This window comes from Pseudopodoces humilis, chromosome 19, assembly GCF_049639895.1.
Source record: "Pseudopodoces humilis isolate 2021_Gansu_Grassland_sample_001 chromosome 19, ASM4963989v1, whole genome shotgun sequence".
NCBI lineage: Eukaryota > Metazoa > Chordata > Aves > Passeriformes > Paridae > Pseudopodoces > Pseudopodoces humilis.
The window spans coordinates 7,313,822-7,335,634 of NC_142218.1; the positions used below are offsets into that span (position 1 = coordinate 7,313,822).

The window sequence follows — 21,813 nt, forward strand, 5'->3', positions numbered from 1 at the left end:
CCTGGTGCATCTGCCCAGCCCAGGCAGGTGCTCCTTTGCCAGCCCTGCTGGGTGAGGGGGTCCCTGGGGTCTGCTCACATGAGGTGACAAGCTGTGACCTGCCTTCTTTGGCCACTGCTGTGCCCCAAGGCTGCTCTGGTGCCATTGGCAGGTCTGTGGTGTGACAGAAGCAGCTCACAGAGTAGCCAGGAGAGCCATGGGACAGAGATGGAGAGCAGCAGGGCTGGGACGCTGCTCCTGGGCAGCCTGGGCTGTTCCCAGCTTTTGCCAGGTACAGGCTGCAGGAATATGGCTCTGTCAGGCTCAGCTGGCAGTGCCAAACCCAGCTCTGCTCCACTGAGGATGCCACAGGCAGGGATTGCTGGCACTGACAGAGAGCTGGAAACCGGGCTGTTGCCCCCCAGTTTCCAGTGCCCCTTCCCTGCCTTTGGTGAGAGGCACCAGGTGTGCCTCTGTACTGGGCCATGCCATGGTGCCAGCAGCACAGCGGAGCAGGGCAGTGGCCAAGCAGGAAGTCCTGGGGCTTCCTGGCTGTGTGGCCCCCTGGGTCCACACATCACCTCTGCCCGTGGTTCCTGTTTTGGCAGGGATATAAAGGTGGTGTGGGCAGGGAGAGCCCAGCCCAGCCCAGCATTGCGGGAAGCCAGGATGGGAGTGCAGAGCCTGGCAGTGGCTTGTGGGGCACTGGCCTTGTGCCTGGCACTCACCACAGCCACCAACCCCGGCTTCGTGGTGAGGATCACCCAGGCAGGCTTGGACTACGGTGGGTTGTGCTTCTGATTTCTCTCCTCACAGATGTACTGCTGGCAGAGGTGTGGAGCCAGGTACCCTGGGAGAAGTGCAGGGTGCCAGGGCAGGATGGGGGATCCTTGGCTGTGGGTGCCCATGTGAGGAGCACAGGGGCAGGATGGGGAAATCCTAGGACAGGGGTGCCAAATGCACCATTTTCCATGGCTTCCCCTGTTGCACCTGCATGCCCCCCACCCCACAACTTGATGGAGGATCTGCAGAGGGGTCAGCACTGTGGAGTCTCAGGGAGCTGCAGCCAGGCAGTGTTGGGGGCCGGCATAGCAGGAGAGTGCTGGTCCCACAGCACGTCCAGGCAGCTGAGCTGAGAACCCTGGAGGAGGGAGCTGCAGAGAAGAAAGGAGCTGGGGAGTTCTGGGGTGGGGCAGTGACAGAGATGGATGGGCCCCGTGCTGGTTTTATCGAAGCAGGCAGAGCCCTGGCTCCAGCAGAGCGCAGTTATGGATTGAAATACACTGTGTGAGAAACACACAGCAGCCTAGTGCCTTGGACCTCCTGCAGCTCTCACAGAGTGCACTGCCTGGATGGTGAGGACTGGGACATTCTCCTTTCTGTAGCCACCACCTTCCCCTGGGGCTGCAAGCAGGGCACCAGGCAGCATTGCCTGTGTGCTCACAGGGCTCCATGCATAGAGGTTTGCTTTAAAGCCAGCCTGGGAGGCAGCATCACCTGGATCTTTCCTTTGATCCTTCTGCTCCGTTCCCAGTGTGTGCTCCAGCTCTTGTGGCAATGGGGGTGATGCTCTCCCTGTGTCCCTGCAGCTAAGCAGGAGGGGATTGCGATGATGAAGAAGGAACTGGCCCAGATGAAGCTGCCAGACATATCGGTTAAATATGGGAATAAGCACTATGAGATCTCCAGGTGAGCCCTGCCAGTGCCTTGGAGCCACCCACTGCCCCTCAACCCAGGCAAGGGGCAGGAAGGGTGGGGAGGGTGGGGAGCCCCTGGAGCAGTGAGGACCATCCTGTCCCTTCCTCAGCTCCCTGAGATGTTTGCCCTGTCCTTGGTGCAGGCAGGTATGTTCCTGTTTCACTCATTACCCATGGGGAGAAAGGGAACTGGGGTCACAGCCCCCTGAGTATGGGTGGATTGTGTGCAATCAAAGCCGGGGTAGTGGAGATAGCCTTGCCTGTGGGACCAGGGCACACGTTCCCACGTGGAGCAGGAGCCCAGCCCGTGTGGAAATGCAAGCTCCCTGCTGCCCTGGGTGCCTCTCTGCTCCTGCAGCGCAGCGTTTGGAGCTGCTGTGGGTGGCTGCAAGGGCCACATTCCCAAAGGTGCCACGTTCCCAAAGGTGCCACTCTGCTCTGTGTGTCCCTGCCAGGCATAGCTTTGCAGCAGCAGAACTGCAGCTGGGGATGCTGCCAGTGTAGTGACTCCACTCTCTCCTGTTCTCCCTCCCTCCCTAGTCTTGCACTTGGGAGCAAGGAACCACTGTAACATGACTTTTCTTTTAATTCATATATTTTTAGACTGCGCCTTCGTGATTTTCGTTTGCCAGAATCACAGATTACCCCAATCTCCAACGTGGGCCTGCAAGTCTCCATCTCCAACGCCTTTGCTGAGCTGTCTGGGGACTGGTGGGTGAAATTCCTCTTTGTGTGAGTTCCCAGCTTTTCCTCACCCTGTTCAGGCACCCACTCTGTGTCTCCCTCTCTGGATCTGGACAGGTTTTTTCTTCTCTCGCTCTCCCTTGTGTTTTGGGCAGCTGTCACTTTTGCTCACCCAGATATGATGGATAAAATAGGGTGGGAGGCAAGAACAAGGCACATGTGATGGAGGCGCTATACATGGACCCTCAGGTCTCTCTTCCACCACCCCTACTTGCCTTCACTCCTCTCTATTTAAAGGATCCGTCTCCTAGTTAATGTGCCAGTGAAATTTGTTTCCCCTGAGTTTAAACACTTTCCCAGTCTCCTCTGGATGCACTGTACAAGGGGGAGACTGATCCACATAGATTAATCCTGAAGCTGATTTGAGGTGTCTTCACCAGGCCCTGGCTTTAACAAACATCCCTTTTTCATACCTCTCTCCCTGCAGGCGGGGCCACGGATCTTTTAACCTGAAGGTGGAAAATGTCTACATCAAAATCATCCTGAGGCTGGGCAGTGACACCACTGGGAAGCCCACCATCAGCACCTCCGACTGCAGTGCCCGCATCTCCAAAATCCGAGTGCACTTTTCAGGCAGGCTTGGGTATGTAACTTCACTGCAGGGTCTGGAAACTCTGTGTGTTCACCCACCTGCCATGGGAATGTGACTCTGCCATGGGAATGTGACTCTGCCATGGGAATGTGGCCCTGGTGCAAGGAGTAGGCCGTTGGCAAATCTGAGGTTGCCTGATCTTAAATCTGCCCTGAATTTCTCCTGCTGTGGCTGCACATTTAAAGGGGATGGGTGTGGTTAAGGCAGACACCAGACTTCTGTGGTTTACCAGTGAGTCTGCAAATGGAAACCCTGGGGCAAAGCCAGATGCCAAATTGGTGTGGGAATGATGTTCCCAGGGTCTTGCATCTCTAGGGTCTCCCTTTCCTGGGCACATGCTTCTGCAGTATGGATCTGAGCTAGATAGGGCTTCCCTCTGTGTCTCTCTGCAGGTGGCTTTACAACCTGTTCCACAGCGTTATTGAGTCCAAGATGCGGAAGAATTTAGAGAGCAAGGTATGTGAACAGTGGAGAGCAGGGCCCTGGGTTTTCTGGTGGTCTTTAGCCCTCACTTGTAGGTGATGTGCTGGAAGGATCAGATGTAGGGATGTAACTACATCCAGAACACATGACTGTGGGGTGGGTTAATCCTCTCAGTTGCTCTGCTTTGGCCATGTCCTGGCTGCTCAGCATGGTTCATTCCTGCATGGGCCACATGAGATTCCTTCCAGGGGTCTTCCCAGAGCTGAACTGTGCTGAGGGGAAATTGCTGCAAGCAGATGCTTGTCGGTATAAACCCTGCTTGTATCTTGGACATTTAACGTGCTGCCTGATGAATGGAGACAATCATCACTGTGTGCTCTTTCACTTAAGCAGACTTTGTCATGGAGCAGGGAGCGGGGCTGAGGCTCTGAGCTGGGGCTGTGACCCTGCTGCCCTCGCTCATCTCTGCTGCCTTTCTGTCCCACAGGTCTGTGACAACGTGGACCAATATGTACAAAACCAAGTCCAGAAGCACATCCAGACCCTGCCAGGTACTGGGGAGCTGCAAGTGGCTTTAGGAGCAGCTCCTCCTAGCTTTTCCCAGTCATGAGAAACATTTTACCTTGTGTCCACTCCCCATCTCCTGGTATTCAGGTACCCAAGCTGGGAGCTGGAGAGCATCTTCTCAGCAGAGACAAATCACTCTGTGTCCTGTCTGGCTGTGGAGATCCCTTTGGGATCTGTGCCCAAGGACAGGCAGGGGCTCAGGCTGCTTTAGCTGGGGGATCCAGGCCATCCTCAGGTCCAGGAGATGGTTGTGAAAAAGTGAGGAGAAAAATGGAGGTTTTTGCTTTTAAACAGAAGCAAGCATAGGGGTAGTTGGTAGTGAGCTGAGGCCCAGGAATCCCAGGCATGGCACTGTCCAGACAGCAGCAGAGGCCATCTGCTCCCAGCTTTCCTGACCATGCCATTCTTATTCATCTCTCTTCCTCGTGTTTTCAGTCACAGCCAGGATAGATGCCAAGATTGGGCTTGATTATGCCTTGGTGGCACCCCCAAGAGCTACTGCCCAGTCCCTGGACCTATACCTGAAGGTGAGAGGTGGCCCTGCAAACACTTGATTTGGCCAATGCCCTGCCACAGGCAGGTGGGAACCAAGGTTTTGGTACCAGCTGCAAATCCTGAGTCAGCAGGTGAGTCCCACTGCTATTTGCTCCCCTTCTCCATGTCTCTTCGTCCTCCCAGGGTGAATTCTACTCCCTGGCCCATCGCTCCACCGTCCCCTTCTCACCACCGCCACTGGTCTTCCCCCCGGATCACGACCGCATGGTTTACTTTGGAGCCTCCAGCTACTTCTTCAACACAGCCTGCATTGCCTACCACAAGGCTGGGGCACTGGTCTTTGAAATCACAGAGGCCATGGTGAGTGGCACGAGCAGGACAGGGCCAGGAAAGAGGTTCCATTTGCTGAGGTGCTCCGGGAGAAGCCGCAGTGGGAGAGCTGGAGGCTGTGGGATGGGGCTGGGCTGTCAGACATGGCAGTATCTGGGGACAGGAGGGTTCACCATGGGCTCCTCTGTGCCACATTGCCCCAGTGTGACAGTCCTCTCCCTGCAGATCCCAAAGGATGTGGGATTCAAATTGGACACCTCTGTCTTCTCAGCCTTCATTCCCCAGGTGAGCAGTGTGGCCCAACCTGCCTGCCCAGAGCTCTTGCACACACAGGCTTTGCTCTGTGCCAGGTGTTCTCCCTCATGACTGGGGGGTTGTGCCATCATTCCCATCCCCTCCCTGCTCCCACACAGCTGGAGGAGATGTACCCAGACATGCCAATGAAGTTCAGGCTGTCTGCTCCCACTGCTCCATTCCTGACTATTGGACCAGGAGGAATCTCATTCCAGCCCATTGTGGATGCCCAGGCTTATGCCATCCTTCCCAACTCCAGCCTGGCTCCTCTCTTCCTCCTCAGCCTGGTGAGTTCAGACACAGCCTGTGGCAATGGGACAGGAGGGAGTTTGAGCTGTGCCCGGCCCTGTTGCCCAGATCCTGCCAGGGGAGGTGCCAGGTTTCTGTCCAGGCACAGTGGGAGTGTCCCCAAGTGAACAATTCCTGAGCTGGCAAATGCCAGGTTTAATACCAGGTGCAAACACACCCCTGGATGGGCAGTGGTGTGTTTCAGCTGGTCAGAGCCGTTCCCTCGGGTGTCTGCTTTGGGGTGAGGTGGGATGAGCACTGCCAGAGCTCTGTGCTCTCTCCACAGACGGGGAACGTGTCCGCTGTCGTCAACGTGAGATCCGGCCGCATAGTTGGGAGCCTGGATGTGGGCAGGTACAGAGGGGAGCAGCCATTGACTGGGCAGGGGGTGGCTGGGGGTACCTCTGTGTGGGTGCCCAGGAACAGAGAGGGGATGGCAAGGTCCTAGAGATGTGGGCTTGCTGTGGAGGGAATGAGCTGGGCCTGGAGGGAGTGGGATGTGCATGGCCATCAATGGGTGGAATTGCTCCCTCTGTTGGGACATCCTCCACTTCTGCCCCTGCACAGGATCAGGCTCTCTCTGAAGGATTCAACTGTTGGCACTTTCCAGGTAAGCTAGCCTTGATCATGACCAGAGCCCCCAGCATGGAGCTGGCAGCCTGCTGGGGGCAATTCCACACTGCTTCCCAACATGGAACCCCACATTGACCCTGCAGCCACCTCCTGCCTCAGCCTGCAAGGCAGGGAAAGGATCTGTTGCTGCTCTCACCCCAACATTTCCTGCCCTGCCAGTGCAGCCAGACAAATCTGCTGGTCTCTGGCAAAATGTGTGCCCTTCCCAGCTCCTCATCTCCTTTTCCTAATTATCTTCTAGTGCCTGCATGTCTCCTGGCCCACAGGCTAAAGCTTTTCCCCCCTTCTCCCCAATCCCTAGGTGCAACTCCTGCAGACTGTAATGAACAACTTGATTTCCAGTACCCTGATCCCACATCTCAATGGTGAGAATTTATTGGGGTAATGGGGGTGCTGGAGCACCCTCCACTTGGGTTGCTCCACCCAAGTGGTCCCAGCTCACTAATTAAATCCTCATTACCAAGGCTGATCCAGGGAAAAGTGCGTGCAGGAGGCGGCAGTGCAGCAGTGGGAGCCTCTTGCTGCTCTGACAGGCTCCCAGCAGCAAACACAATGGAAAAAATGAGCCCTGTGCATATTCTAATGCTTTCCAGACCCTCTCCCCAAATCCCTGCTTCTCCTGCCCCGCCAGCAGTTCAGACCAGAGCGGGGCTGGTGGCTGCAGGGGCCAAGGGGGTTCTCATGGCACAACACACAGCCCTTCTGTGGATCTTGGGGGGAGTTTCCTCTGCCTGCCCCAGGAGCAGTGGAGGAGAGGAAAGGGCTGGGGGAAGGAGGTGGCTGCCTCCTCTGTGTGCGCTGTGCTCCCTTGACTCCCATTCCCACCCCAATGTAGACACATGTGCTGTCTTTTCCAGCCCGTTTAGATGAGGGTTTCCCTCTGCCACTTCTGGACAGGATCCAGCTCTCCAATACCCTCGTGAAGTTCTACCAGGTGAGTGAGGGGGAGCACCTGGCCATGAGCTGGAGCCCATCCTGCTGTCCCTAAAGCCCTGCCTACCAGCACAGCCTCCAAATCCTGTTCCCCAAGCTGTGCTGGGAAGTGACAGATGGAAGGGTGCTCTTCACTGAGATCCGAGTGGCCCATCGGCAAAACAGAGCACGCATGTGCCAATCCATTCTCTGTTCAGGGATGTGGTGGGTGCTGGGAAATGCAGCTGCCTGGTCCCATAGCAGCCTAGTGCTGTCTCTTTTTCTCCCAGAATTTCCTGCTGCTTGGAGCAGATGTTCACTTCCAACCCCAGGCATGAAAATAAGGTGATGAGAGCCCTTCAGCACAAAACATGCTCCATTCTCCACTTGCCCTTCCCTGCCCTGATCCCAGTGCCAAAGATTACTGCTCCTGACAGTGCTCTGCACTGCTGCCTTGGCCTGGACCCTCATACCTCCTGCTGGGGCCTCACCTGGTGCTACCATGAGCTGGGGGTGCCCTGTCCCAAGCCACTCCCCCCCTCCTTCCTCTGAGCAGCAATAAAGGTCTTGTTGATGGGGCCTGAATGTCAGTGTCACTGTCTGTGCTTGGCGCTGCACTGGGACAGATGGGAGCTGGAGCTGGAGCTGGAGCTGGAGCTGGAGCTGGAGCTGGAGCTGGAGCTGGGTGGGGACCACCTGGTTTGGCTGTTTCCATGGCCATGGTGAGGCACCATGGAACACCTGTGTCCCACTGGCCTGTCCCTTCACTCCACCTTGGAGCAGCATGGTTGGAAAGAGCACAGTGGAAAAGGCCCTGCCCTGCTGTCCAACAGCAGCTGAACATGAGCACCAGGTGGCCAAGAAGGCCAGGGGCATCCTGGCCTGTATCAACATGGCCTGTAACCAAACCAGGGAAGGGACTGTCCCCCTGGCGTGGGTGAGGCCCACATCTCAAGACCTTTGTCCAGTTCTGGGTCCCTCACTTCAAAATGGACATGGAAGTGCTGGAACATGTCCAGAGAAGGGCATGGGAACCAGGGAAGAAGCTGGAGCACCAGGAGAGGCTGAGGGAGCTGGGGGGGCTCAGCCTGGAGAAGAGGAGGCTCAGGGGGGACCTTCACACCCTCACAACTCCCTGACAGGAGGGGCAGCCAGGTGCGGGTCAGGCTCTGCTTCCAGACACAGCAATAGGACAAGGGGACATGCTGCACCAGGGGACTTTTAGGTTGGATATCAGGAAAAATTCTTTCACAGAAGGGGTCATTGGACCTTGGAATGGGCTGCCCAGGGAGGTGGTGGAGTCATGATCCCTGAAGGTATTTAAGGGAAGACTGGACATGGCGCTCAGTGCCCTGCTGTAGTTGACATGATGATTCTGGTCACAAGTTGAATTCGATGGTCTTCGAGGTCTTTTCCAACTGAATTAATTCCGTGATTTTGTGATTCCCGCAGCGGTGCCGCCCAGCCGCGGGGCGAGCCCGGAACGTGAGAGGGGCGGAACGCGGCGCCGAGGGGCGGAGGCAGCGGCGGGGCCAGTTAGTCGGCGCACGGCGGGGCCGCCCCGTTCCGGCCGGTCTCTCCGTCCCCCAAAGCATCCCCCAGACGCGGCCATGCTGCCCGCGGCACGAGCGCTCCGGGCGGCGGGGCTGCTCCGCCCGCCTCGGGCCGCCCCCCGCTCCGGGGCCGCCCGCAGAGAGCGCTGCGGGCCGGGACAGCGGCCGCTGGGGCGCGGCGTCGCGCTGCCCGCGGGGCCCGACCTGCGGCACTTCCTGAGGGCAGCTGCTGCGGGGCAGTCGGGGCCGTCACCGGAGCTGCCGCCTGAGCCGGGCTCTACTCCAGGGGGCCCGAAAGGTCTGTGGGTCTTCGGGGCAGGAGCTGTTTGGCTCAGCAGAACCCCGCTGCTGTAGCCTCTCTGCCGGGTCAGGGGCAGCCGTAAGGCCGGTGCAGACAGTGGTGCTCCACAGCTGGAGCAGAGTGGGGGAAATGGGTTGTTTGGGAGTTTTGGGGGCCCTGAGCGGGTTTTGACGCTGAAAGGAGTTTAGTCCTTGGCTGCAAAGTCGTGTGTGTTCTTCCACCATGGAGTTGAGCAGAGAGCAGATTGCTCTGGTACCTACCCGCAGTGTGTGCTGGGCTGTCAGTGGGGCTGTGGCAGCCCCTGTGGGGCTGTGGTGCCATGGCAGGAATGGTTTTCGTGGCCATGAGTGTTTTATCTCGTAAGGACTCAGCTGCTGCTGCTCTGCAGTCACGGCCCAGCCCTGCTGTGCTGCAGAACACACAGGTTTCCCAGAGTCTGTCCTTTGGTTTATCCTCTGTGGGCTGCAGGTTCAGTCAGCTTTTGTGCTGCTTCCCTGACTCCAGTGGTGGGATTGAAGGCTTCTTCCCATAGAGCAGGGGATAGGACAGGTTGTGGGTGGGAGCTGAGCAGGCTCCTGTGTCACACGCCCTTTGTTGCAGTGTACCTGGAGACCTACGGCTGCCAGATGAATGTCAGTGACACTGAGATTGCCTGGGCCATCCTGCAGAAGAATGGCTATGCCAGGACAAAGGAGCTGGATGAGGTAAGGAAGCACCTTGGTAGCTCTCCTGGAGCACAACCCTCATGCCCTGGCTGTGCCTGCAAGTCCCAGCTTTTCTCTGGACTGGAACCCTGTGAGATGTTAGGAGTTTTGCAGTCTGAGTTCTGTGCAGTGAAGGAAACTACTTAACAAGTGCGGTAGAAAGCTGTGGGTTGTCTTTTTTCTTTAAACTACTGGGCTCAGTTGGAGAGGGATTGGACACAGCGGGATCCTCCTGTCTCATCTTTGGTAGAGGTTACTTCTACCATTTAGTGAAGACTCTGCTTGTCTTCTCTTTCTTTCTTGCAACTCTGTTTATTGAAACCTGCTGTGTACTCAGACAGGTCTTTTTCCCTGAGTTGAGTTTTATAGTCTACCTCTTCAGGTTTCCTGGGCAGGGCATGAGAACTTACTGTTCGGCTTTTACAGATTCTTCTCCTTTTGTTGCTTTTGATTTAGGCAGATGTGGTTCTTCTTGTCACCTGTTCCGTGAGGTAAGGAAATGTTTGTCACTGGTTTGGGACAGTTTTTAAGGAATTACCATTTGAAAACAAGGCAGTAAAGGTGTTGCATGAGGGAGTGTGCAGGTGTGAAAATGGCTGTTTAGTTGAGAGTAGGGCTGGATATTAATTAATTTACAACATTAATTGGGTTATGAATGGCTTATCTGGGTAGTGAAAAGTTCTTTGGTAGTGTAAGTTCTGTGTATATGTCATTGGCAGCGAGAGACCCACACAATTAATGATTTTATTTTTAAATATTCTGTCTTCTCTTGAAGTGACTCTCTAGTACAGTGTCTGTACTTTAAAAATGTGAGAAATGTGTTTAGGAGCAACTTGATATAAAGGGAATATGCTTGGTTTTTATGAATGCAGAAGACACCAAATGCTCATTGTCACTTGCAGGGTACCTTGTACTGTGGCCAAGGCAGTTTTTCTCCCCAAGAGCTTAGTCCCTGCAGTGTTTCTGTAGTGGGGATGCTCTCAAGCAAGCAAAGTGATAGCAGATAAGATAAAGTCAAGACATAATCCCCACACCACAAACGGCACTTTCAGGTGCCATTGGATTCCCTGCCTGTAGCTGAATTCTCCTCACAAAGGGCTTGGGCCGCTTAAGGCTGGGGCTGTGCTCAAGAGCAGCAGCTGGAATACCCAGTTGTCCTGGCTCCCCAGGGAGAAGGCCGAGCAGGCCATCTGGAACCGTCTGCAGCACCTGAAGGCACTGAAGGCCCGGCGGCCGCAGGCTCACGCTCCACTCCGCATCGGGATCCTGGGTACGGCCGTGCTGGGTCTCCTGTATCCCACTGGCAGCACCTGCCCTTCCCTGGGGTGAAAGCAGCTGGGAAGGGCTGCAGGAGTAACGGAGGGCAGGCCCTGCCTCATGAGGACCCTTCTTTGTTGGCAGGATGCATGGCTGAGAGGCTTAAGGAGGAGATTCTGCACTGGGAGAAGCTGGTTGATGTCGTGGCTGGCCCTGATGCCTACCGTGATCTTCCCCGGCTGCTGGCAGTGGCAGAGTCTGGCCAGCAAGCTGCCAATGTCCTGCTGTCCCTAGATGAGACTTATGCTGACATTCTGCCTGTCCAGACTAGTGCAGGTGGCACGACAGCATTTGTGTGAGTACCTTTTCCTAGTCCTTGTTTCTGCGGCTCCAGTTTGGAAATCTGCTGTGCAGAGCAGATGTGTCAGTGACAGCAGCTGCCCAGGAGATGCAGTGTCTGGCTGCATTGAGTCTCCCAGAGTGTGTGTGTGTGTATATTTGCTGCTGCTTTGCTTTGCTGTGTGACTGAACCCTGGAGAATGTGCCCTGAGCTCAGGCTGTTGTGGACTTCTCTCCCTCTCTTTTGAGAATGCTGACTCTCAGCCTGATGCTGCATTGAGTGATTTCTGTGCTACTGTCCCTTCCTGAAGTCCATACCTCTCACATCCCCTGCCTTCTGTGGTGCCGTGCCCCAGGTTCTGCTATTTATTCTTCTAATCCTCTACACATTATAATTTCTGATTGTTTAGATTTGGTGATAACATTGTCAGACATGAATCGGACTGCTCAGTGTGGCCATTGCATATGGAAGGACAGTATTGCTCTCTGCAGGAGTGGGGTGTAGAAGGATCTTTGATCAGTGCCAGGCTGCAGTGGCAGTCTGTGCCTCATTAGTTCTTTCCAGCTTTCTTGGAAATGTGCATGAAAAATCAGGAGGTGTTAGCTCAGGGCAAGCTGAATGCAGTGTGGATGGTGTGTGTGTGGAGCTGGCTGCAGGCAGCACTACTGGGCTCATCCTGGGCAGGATGCAGCATGGATGGTTCTGGAGGAGTGGGGTGTGACCCGTGCTTTACCTCTCGGCAGGTCCATCATGCGGGGCTGTGACAACATGTGCAGTTACTGCATTGTGCCCTTCACCCGAGGCCGGGAAAGGAGCCGCCCCATCGCCTCCATCCTGCAGGAAGTGAGGATGCTGTCGGATCAGGTGAGGCAGAGCCTCCTCCTGCCTGTCCCAAACCATGGGAGGAAGGGTGGTAATAATGTTTTCAGTGGTACTTGTAACCACTGTCACTGCCTTTATCTATAGAGATGAGGTTGTGGTGGGGTTCCACCAGTGGCTTTTTGATTCCCCTTGTAATACTCCATGACACAAGGGAGGGACGGCTTCTGTTGGAAACTCCTTGGAGTAAAACCATGGCCGCCTTTGCAGCTCAGCCATTCTGCCCAGGTTAGATTTCTTCTTTTCTGTTTATTTTGTAGGGAGTGAAAGAAGTGACCCTATTGGGTCAGAATGTCAACAGCTTTCGAGACCTGTCTGAGGTGCAGTTTCAGTCAGTGGCTGCCCCAGGCCTCAGCCGTGGCTTTAGCACAGTCTACAAAGCCAAACAGGGAGGTTTGCGCTTCTCACACCTGCTGGACCAGGTCTCTAGGATTGATCCAGAAATGAGGATCCGTTTCACCTCTCCACACCCTAAGGATTTTCCTGATGAGGCAAGTGTAGAATAAACACCTTGGCCTCTGCTTGCAGGCAGAGAGGCAGCTCTGAAATGTGAGGTATGGGCTGTACTGCCTTCCCAAACTGGGAACAGCAGCTCCTGGGAGTTGGATGCTGGGGCTGAAGCTGGCCCCAGTTTACTGGTTTACAGTGTGTTGGATTTTACCCAGGGAAGACTCTTCCCTTGGCACTCTGTTACAGTTAAGCTGTCTGAGACATCTCCTGATCACTTACCACAGGTCCTGCAGCTCATCCAGGAGCGACACAACATCTGCAAACAGCTGCACCTCCCAGCCCAGAGTGGGAGCACACGAGTCCTGGAGGCCATGCGGCGAGGGTGGGTCACCCCACAAGGAGCCCTGTGTCCTGCCCTCTGATTTGGGCTGCTGGTTTATCCTCACTGATGTTGTGGGTTTCCAGTTAGGAAGTCCATGTGCTGTTCATTTCAGATACACAAGAGAAGCATATTTAGAGCTCGTGCACCACGTGCGTGACTCTATTCCAGGTGTGTGTTCCTTTGGTTTGGTCTGAACTCTGCACAGCTGCATCTCACTGTCCTTTCCTGAGTGCAGAATTCCTGTCTTCAGTGAGGGAAGTGTACTGCTCTGTGTCTGTTACAGGAGTGAGCTTGAGCAGTGATTTCATCACTGGGTTCTGTGGAGAGACAGAGGAGGATCACCAGCAGACGTTGTCCTTGCTGCGGGAAGTCCGCTACAACATCGGCTTCCTGTTTGCTTACAGCATGAGACAGGTGAGTGCAGGCCCTGGTGGAGAAGACTGAAGGCTGAAGTTATCTCTGGGTGTCCCCTAGCTCCTCAGGGCTATTTCTCACAATAACACATTTTTTGTTGAAAATCATACACAAAGACTTAGCATACTGGTAGATGTTGTATTTCCCAGGCAGCACTTGTAGGGTATGTGCTTCTGCAAGGGCTGTTGTGTCTGGGCAGCTTCCAGCTTCTCTGTAGGAGTGTCAGGGTTGGTAACTGCTCAGTGACCTGGCTCTGCGGATGTTCCAGGGTCATTGCAGGGAAGAAACTGTTTCAGCAGAAGCTGCAAATACATTATTTGCTGATGAGGAATGTGCTGATGGAGCTGGGCTGGAGCCCAGCTATAGGGGTCTGTCAGTCAAGTCTGGAGGGAAGTGGTGAATTTTTGAGAAGAGTGGGTAGTTGGTAAGTCTCCATTAGAATGCTCTCCAGAGTGTATGATACTGTTGGGGAAGAGGACAGAGGACTGGGAAACATAAGGAAGCAAAGGGATTTGGATCACCATTCAGTGCATAGATTAGAAGTAGTAGAATCTGTTGCCTGTGGACAGACAGGCACATCCCACACAGGAGCTGCAAAACTGTTTCACAGCCACTGGTACTCAGTGCCCTGCATCAGACCTTCTGCCTTAAAAGGTGGAGAAGAAAGATGTGAGGAGCATGAGGATGTGGCTGGCACTGGAATAGTTCCTTTGTGATACAAACTGAAATGCTATTGGAATGTGGGAAGCTGTTGCTGGAGATGGAGGTGGCTGGGGTCAGACAAGGCTCTGGGGTCAGGCTGGGTGCTGAGGGGCTGCACTGGCTCTGTGTGTGCAGAAGACGCGGGCGCATCACCGGCTGCAGGACGATGTCCCCACAGATGTGAAGAAGCGGCGGCTGGAGCAGCTCATTGCCACCTTCCGGGAGGAGGCTGCGAGGGCCAACGCAGCGCTGGTGGGACAGGCCCAGCTGGTGCTGGTGGAAGGGGTGAGTGGGCCTGGAATGGAATTGTCCTCCTCCTTTCTTGCTGGCTCTGAGGCTGTGCACAGCAGTCACCGCTTCTGGCTTCCCTTCTCACTTTCCCCTTGTAATCCCAGGACTCCCAAGACCATTTCTTCACACTTAAAGCAGACAGCCTGACTTTCCCAGAGCACTGAGCACAGAGGATGGGATCAGTTAGGGATGCATCTCTGGCCAAGCACAGAATTTGTGCTTTGGTGTGTGAGTGTCACCCATCAGCTCTGGCCACAGTGCTCTGTTCCAGGGCTTGGTTAATGTGGGTTTAATACCATCAATAGTGCTCAATTAATTCCTGAGGCAATAAAGCCCAGCAGTGAATCAGAGCAATTGCCATGCAGGTAATGTTCCCTATCCTCTTTCCAGCCCAGCAAACGCTCTGCCTCGGAGCTGTGTGGGAGGAACGATGGCAACATCAAGGTGATCTTCCCCGACGCCGAGCTGGAGGATGCTGCCGAGTGCAGGGCTCCAGGCAGAGCCCAGCCAGGGGACTATGTGATGGTGAAGGTGACCTACCTGCAGTGCTCATTTCCTTGCACAGTGCTGTTCTCTAGGGCAGCTGCTGCTAGAAGAGCCTGAAATTAGAATAGATATTCCCCAGCCTTTCTGTGCCTGAGGACCTGTGCTGTTTCTTTCAGGTAACCTCTGCCAGCTCACAGACCCTGCGAGGAGTTCCGCTCTGCAGGACCACCCTGTCCCGTGCTGCTGCTTCTCACTGAGGGATCCCTGCTGCCCCTGGATGGAAGCAGCACATATTCTCCATGAAGAAACAAGGAAGTGTGGTCAGGTGGAGATATGGTAGAACCAGGGAGATATATATGTATATTAAAATTTATTTGTGAAATAATAAAATACATATATATTTATGCTTTGGTGCCATCTTACCCCTCATAGATGTGTGCAGGTTCAAAGGGATGTGTGAATTTTCAAAAAGGTTCAAAGCTGCATGTAAACTTTTAAAATCCAAGTACTGTGAGATTGTGTATTTTGACTTGCCTTGAGGCTTGTTCCACCCTCACAGTGCTTCAGGTCTGTCCACTGTGGTCACATCCTCTGGCACAGCCCAGCCTGAAAGATGGATGTGCAGAGCAGTTTCTTCCCAGGAAGGAACTCAGCTGAATTTAGGAGCTGCAAAAGCTGGCAGTACCTACAAAACAGCCCCAGGAGCTGCTGGAGAATGGCAGAAGTACCATCTAAGGGTAGAAAGAGCTGAAATAACAGAAGATGGATTAATTATTTCCAAACATTGGCAAAATGCTTTGAAAGGGGAGCAAACCTCCCCATCCAAACTTTGCTTGTGTGTTGGAATGTGTCACTGGACTGTGGAATGAAAAATGGTGTTTAATGTGCACCAGTTAATCTGTTGTCTGGGGCTGAAGGAATGCAGCCTTGCCCTGGTACTGGGGAGGATTGGATCTTTGGAGATTTCCTTGTTTCCAGGCCTGGGGGTCCATGGGAAGAGATGGTTGCTAGTTGAGGGTCATCTCTGGCCTCTTAAAACCTCAGGTGCAGTTTTGTAATCCAAACATTTATGGGTGTCCTTCCCTTTGCTTAATAAGAAAAGGGGTTGTATTGATTTAAATGGTCAGAAAGTGCTTCAAGTGCACCTGACAGTTCCTTGTTTTCATCAGCCTGCAGCTGACCCTGGCTGCACAGTGTCACATTCCAGCCTGCTCTGTGAAATTCAAACAAGGACCTGTGACCTGCACTTGTGAGTAAACTGAGATGTGAGAAAGGATCACCCCTTTTCATGCAGATAATAATGTCATTAAAATAAATCCTTGTAAAAGGCTCTAGCCAGTGACCAGTTTTGAAGGAACAGCTGGTAGCAGGGCAGTCACAACGTGAATTTGCAGAATTTTAAAATAAACCTCCTCTCCTGCTCAGTTCTTTCTGGGCTATAATTGTATCTCTTTGAAAACAGCATGGTTCACTGAATATTCATTAGGCTTCAAGAAACAAATACATTTTGCTTATTATCTCAGAGCTGAGTCCCTTCTCCTAGAAGTGACTGCACAGTCAGCACAGTCCGTGAGGGCTCGGAGGTGCTGATGGGCACACAGGGCTGCTCTGCCCTCCTGCTTCCACATGGGAAAGTGTCTTTGGCCCAAATTCACAAACCATGGCCTGAACCTGTGCTGCCCAGTGAGGGTGAGCCTGTGGTCCAGGGGGTATTCAGGAAGAGGCAGCAGATTGGGATGAAATCCCAAAGGAAGCAGCAGCATGTGTAAGCAACAGCCCTCAGAGGTGATGGGCGCTGAGGCCAACATGCTTGGCTTATCAAGCCCACTGGGCAGTGGCCAGATTTAACTAAATCTTTCAGCCCATGATTCCCAGGCGTTTTGGGACCAGGACTCAAGCCAGAGCACCCTGGAAAGGACTGACACCCACCTTTCCCTGCTCATTTTGACCTCCCCAAGAGCGCCTATTCCAAGTGGGAAATGCAGACCACTGTGTGTCCTCCCCCCTCCATCCTGCTTTGAGGCCAGCTGTGGCCGTTTTACAATCATTATTTTAAGAGCAGGAGACCAATGAGGAGGAGAGCTGGGTTTTACATTTTGATGAGGAGGTGATAATGCTCACTGCACGAGCTCCCGGGGGAGCCATAGCACTCACCATTTGCTTCACCTCCTTAGTTTTTATAGGCCTCGGGAATGAAGACCGAAGTTTTAAGGCAGCAAAGCATCCATTAGGAAGTGCATACGGTGACCTTGGAGGCTGTGTCAGTCCTTTGGCACTGTGTGGAAGAAGGAATGTGTTGTTTTCCTTGAGGCCTGGAGGTGGGATGCAGGTTCTGTGTCGCTTGTCAGGTTTGCTGCCTAAACCCAGCTGTTGGGAAAGATGAACTCGTACCTCGTGTTCTTTCTTGCACGTTTCAGTTCCCACCCTGAGCAGGGATGAGAGCCCTGAACCTCCCATCTCCCTGATGTACCCCTGTGCCTTCTGCAGGTCCAAGTAGTGCCCTTCCAGTCAGTCGTGCCCCAGTTACGCCCATGGGCAAACACCTAAGGAGGCGTTTGGCAGCTCAGGTTTCCCAGAACAGACCTGAAGTGCTGGGATGACATTTACTTTCCAACAGCAGCCGTGCCCTGAGGGTGTCTCCTAACACCGGAATTTCGTAACACACAGCCTGCGCTTTTCTTTCTGCTGGCAGGGTGTGTGGGCGAGGCTGGACATCACCTGCACACACAAATAGCTTCACCTGGCAGAAAGGTCGCTGTCAGGGAGAACAAGAGCCCATTTGTTCCCCGGACCCCCATCAGAGAACAAACTTGTTTGTCCTCAAGTCTTGGCTGTGCTCAGGGACTGGAGGGACAGACACCAGCAGCAGGCACTCACATGCCCTGTTCCCTGCTCCACGCTGGCTTTTATTGAACTAAGGACATCCTCAAAATTGATGCCCATCATTGCCTATTCTCACCTGCCCAAACTTGTTCCCTTCTCCAAGACTTTTGAAGCAGCTTGGGCAGAACTTTTTCCCAGTGCCAGAGCTGGCCATGGTGTATCATGTGCTCCCCCAGAACCCCTCGAGATCTGCAGTCTGTTTTCCCTCTGCATGTCATGGTGCTGGTGGAGGGAAGGATGGATGTTTTCCCTGATGGAAGCCTGTAAGCAGTTTGCTTTAGGTCAGCTGGAGCCTTGCTCTGCTGAGAGGGTGGTAGGTGACAAGGTACTGCCTCTGAGTGATGCCAGCAGCCTGACAGGCTTGCCAGGGAAAATGCTTTCCTCCTCTTTTCTCAGGGTTTTCACTCCAGCAGACAGGCTCCATGTGCCTGCCAGCCCATTCCCCCAGGCCGCCTCCTCCTTCCTGCTCTGGGACTGCTGTGGGCTGGGGGTCCAGGGAGTTTTCCTTCAGCAGCTTTTCATCACCATTTCTGAAGCCAGCTCTTTGCACAGAGCTTAGGGATTTAATGCAACATAAAGAACTTTCAAAACTGTTTTCCACTTCTGAAACCAGTTCTATCTTCAGTTCACTCCTTTCTAAAACTGGCAGTGGTTCTGGCAGGGCAGGTACAGCTGCTCCTACAGGCTCCTCTGCAGCCGATGGTGAACTCTGTGCTGTGCTGGAAATGCAACGAGCTGTCCATTGCCATTGCTTGTTGCACCCCCAGAGCAGCCCCAAGCTGCTCTGCAGCCCCCCCAGGTTGGCATTGTCTATTCCCAGCGTCCCTCCGTGTCCGTGCGCCTTCCCGGAGCACTGCTGGGCTGTGACCTGCATGGCAATGACAGAGGCACCGGTGGTGAGTGGCAGCTCCACGTTTGGGGGTTTGTGAATTCAGAGGGTATCTCACAGCCTGTCACAGGCACTGCTGCTCTCTGGGGCCCTGCAGTCCTGTGGCTTTCTCTCCTCCCTTGTGAGCAATTTATTTCCTTTACTGACAGACAGCTATTGACTTCTCATTCTCCTGAAGATGAGATGTCTTGTCTCATCAGGTTTAAATTAGTTTTATCTTTAGCCTTTCCTATAAATAAGCTCTCATCATGGTGTCATTACTTGATATCTATTTTCTGATGTTTTTCATTAATGGCTCTATATCTTCCAGATATTTTTTCAAGTATTTTTTTTCCCTGCTGCTGAGTTATTTAACAGTCAGACACAGATCAGAGACATGAAGATGGTCTGATTCTAGTCAGAAACAGCATGGAATGGACCAGCACCACTTGGTGTGTGGAGAGGGCACTGGGACTGTGATGGGGCAGCAGTGGGGCTGCACTAGGGCTGTCAGGGATGGTCATGCATTCCCTCCCTGTCTCTCTGCATCCCTCTGATCCCAGAGCTCTGACACGCCTGGGGCTCTCAGGAGCACGAGTCAATAGAGTAATTAAAATGCCTCCCATGAGGCGAAGGTGCTGCAATTCCTTTGGACAGCTGTATCTGTGAAAAACAGAGGACTACTTTCTGTGCTTCATGTGCCTGGCAGGGGCTCTTCCCCTTCAGCAGAACTTCCACTAGGAAATGTGAAAGGGAATTTTTTCACATTATTTCAAGGGGGCCCTTGCCCAGGGTCTCTGTTCCTGCTGTGTCTGAGCCACCTTCCCCAGCAGCCAGTCTGGGGCAGCTGCCACTGCCACCAGGAACATGGAGCTGGAAGTACTGCCAGCCTGGGGACAGGCAGGGTGGCCAGCCTGGGGACAGGCAGGACTGTCAGCACAGGGACATTTCTCATTATGTCTTCAAAAGTGGCAAAAGCAAAGTCCATCAGTGCTGAAAACACCCAAATCTCAACCTCACTGCCCTACATTTACTTCTTGCATTAAGGAGGAAGAGAAAGGTGTCTAATTCCTGGAGAGCAAACCCTGGGATGACGGCAGCCTGATGCACAGTGGCATGTCAAAGGGAGCTGTCAGGGTGTTCAGGGACACTGCTGGGGCTGTGTTTGCCACTACAGAGCCAGGTCACCGTGGGATCCCTCGCCCTCCCCAGCTGTGGCTCCCATGTAGGAATTAGAGAGCGGCTGCAGCACCTCCAGCAGAGGGTTTGAGGGTGATTAATATTCAGCACACTGCTGTGAAAATGAACAGCCAGAAAGGATTGTCCTCCTCCCATTCCTGCATCCATGAGGACAGTGAGGGGGGGAACAGAAATTAAATTCACTTTTGGTCAGGCTGATTATGGGGTTTTGAGACTAAACAAGGTGCTCCATTCTCTTTTGTATATTTAGTGTCTTTTAATCTGTTTCTTCTTCCTTTTTTTTTTTTTAATGTCATCTTTTTGTAATTTAATTACAGGAAGTTTAAAAAGAATAGTAGGAGGCTTTAGTTAAAGCTATCAGAACCAAACAGGAGGCAATTCCAAAACCAGTTTCCCTTTAAAAGAGGGAAACATTCTGACATTTCATTAAAGGAAAGATTCTTCCCACAATTTCTTTTCCAAACTCCATTTTGAAAAGCCTTTATACAGGTGGTGGGAAAGCTTTCCCCATCCCATGCTCAGCAGCCAGTACAGCAGAGCCTGGCAGGAGCAGTGGCAATGCTGCAGTATCCCTGGGATGCTCTGCACAGCAGATAGCTGTTGTTGGGTGCAGAACCCAGCAGGATGAGAGCAACCTCAGGAAAAACCCCATCAGTGCCCTCGCAGCCAGAGCTGGCAATCTGAGCTGTTTCAGAGTCACCTGTCCTGGCACAATGGGGCTGGGTTGTGCTGGCAGCAGGGACATCCCCCATGGCACTGTTTTTATTACTCTTGGTGGGTCAGACCAGGGCAGGTCCCCACAGAGCTCACAGGGGCCAGTGGCTGCCCACCCCTGCCTCTGTGGCAGTGGAGATGGGACCCAGCCCAATGGCACCGTGCCACCTGCAGAGGTTTGTGGTTTGGCATTTTGGCTCTAGGATTACTGAGGGAATATTTACATCTCTTTCTGCAATCATTCACAGCAAGTGAGCCTAGAATGGAGCTTGGCACGTTCCTTCATCCTCTTCCTTCTGTTTCCGTAGGAACTGGAAACTGAAGGTGCCCAATGAGGCGTTACGGATTCAATAGCTCGGGCCAAGGCACTGCCACCCATCCTGTCCTTCCCCTCTGACCACAGAGCTCTGCCACTGTCATCAGAGGGCACCTGGCATCTGCCCTTCATGCTCTGAGCACACGCAGATCATCAGCACCAAGATCCACTGGCAGAGCCCCCAGCGTGTGGGTGTTACTGCAGCCAGAGTGAGGTGCCCAGGGCCCACATCTCATTAGCCTTGTTACCTCTGCCATTAATTGGCAGGGCAGGGGTGGCATTGGCTGCTCGGGGTATGGAGAAGGTGAGGTAAAGGGAGTAAAGGAGCAGCAGGAGAGGCTGGGCTGTGGTCCTGTGGCACTGGTGACACATCAGCCACACCAGTACCTTGGGAAAAGAGCAGTGAGAACCTCCCAAGTTTTTCAGGGGAACATTTAGCCACTCAGAAGATGTGAGCAGGAGCCCTGGCAGCGTGGCACCAGGAGGATGCTGGCTGCAAACTCTCGGCTAACAGCACCAGGACTCCCCTGTACCTGTTGGGTGGGGCCCTGGGGGGACCAGAGGGACCCACACCAGACAGAGGCAGAGAAGGGTACAGGTGCTGCCCACCAGGAATGCCCAGCAGAGCCAATGTGTCCAAGAGCTTGCTGGCTACCGCCACTGCTCTCCCTGGGGTCCTGGGGGGTCCCAGACTGGGAGGGAGCTGTCTCCCTGGGGCCCCAGGGATGTGTTTGTTCATGTCAAACAGCTCCCAGCTCACTGGCAACAGGCAGAAGCAGGAATACACACTGAAAGAACCAGCAGCTCAGGGACAGGGGCAGAATAAATCTGCATAAATACAAATGAGGGGAATATTTATTTGCCACATTGACCACATTTCTGTAGCTACTTTAAACTGTGAGAGTGGGGGTCCAGCAGCCTGGGCAGGGTTTGGGCTCTATTCAGGCCTGGCTCTGGGTCTGCAGCCCCTGTGGCTCCCCGCCTTTCCAGCAGACTCACCTATTCAATATTCCTCACATGTGAGTTACTCCTGTAGCTGATGGGAGAGATAAATAACAAAACCCTTGCAAATGCAAAAATCCTTTGGCAGTTTGGAAAGGAACCAAGTCACGTGCTGAA

At 53.7% G+C, this 21,813-nt stretch overlaps 2 protein-coding genes across 2 annotated transcripts; both read left to right on the plus strand.

Moving 5' to 3' along the window:
- The first annotated feature begins 633 nt into the window (after window positions 1-633).
- LOC102103496 (bactericidal permeability-increasing protein-like) lies at window positions 634-7,539 on the plus strand. The gene is made up of 15 exons (XM_088064575.1): window positions 634-763; window positions 1,569-1,668; window positions 2,280-2,387; window positions 2,848-3,003; window positions 3,405-3,468; window positions 3,923-3,986; window positions 4,438-4,529; window positions 4,681-4,857; window positions 5,053-5,112; window positions 5,241-5,408; window positions 5,696-5,763; window positions 5,977-6,019; window positions 6,344-6,407; window positions 6,900-6,976; window positions 7,245-7,539. Exons 1-15 carry the CDS (start codon window positions 649-651, stop codon window positions 7,290-7,292), a joined length of 1,404 nt encoding a protein of 467 aa, XP_087920701.1. The 5' UTR covers window positions 634-648; the 3' UTR covers window positions 7,293-7,539.
- Window positions 7,540-8,564: 1,025 nt separating this feature from the next.
- On the plus strand, window positions 8,565-15,117 carry CDK5RAP1 (CDK5RAP1 mitochondrial tRNA methylthiotransferase). The gene is made up of 13 exons (XM_005524719.3): window positions 8,565-8,805; window positions 9,409-9,512; window positions 9,969-10,003; window positions 10,682-10,782; window positions 10,914-11,124; window positions 11,853-11,973; window positions 12,249-12,479; window positions 12,723-12,820; window positions 12,933-12,988; window positions 13,104-13,234; window positions 14,072-14,221; window positions 14,618-14,758; window positions 14,890-15,117. Exons 1-13 carry the CDS (start codon window positions 8,565-8,567, stop codon window positions 14,968-14,970), a joined length of 1,701 nt encoding a protein of 566 aa, XP_005524776.2. The 3' UTR covers window positions 14,971-15,117.
- The last annotated feature ends 6,696 nt before the right edge of the window (window positions 15,118-21,813 follow it).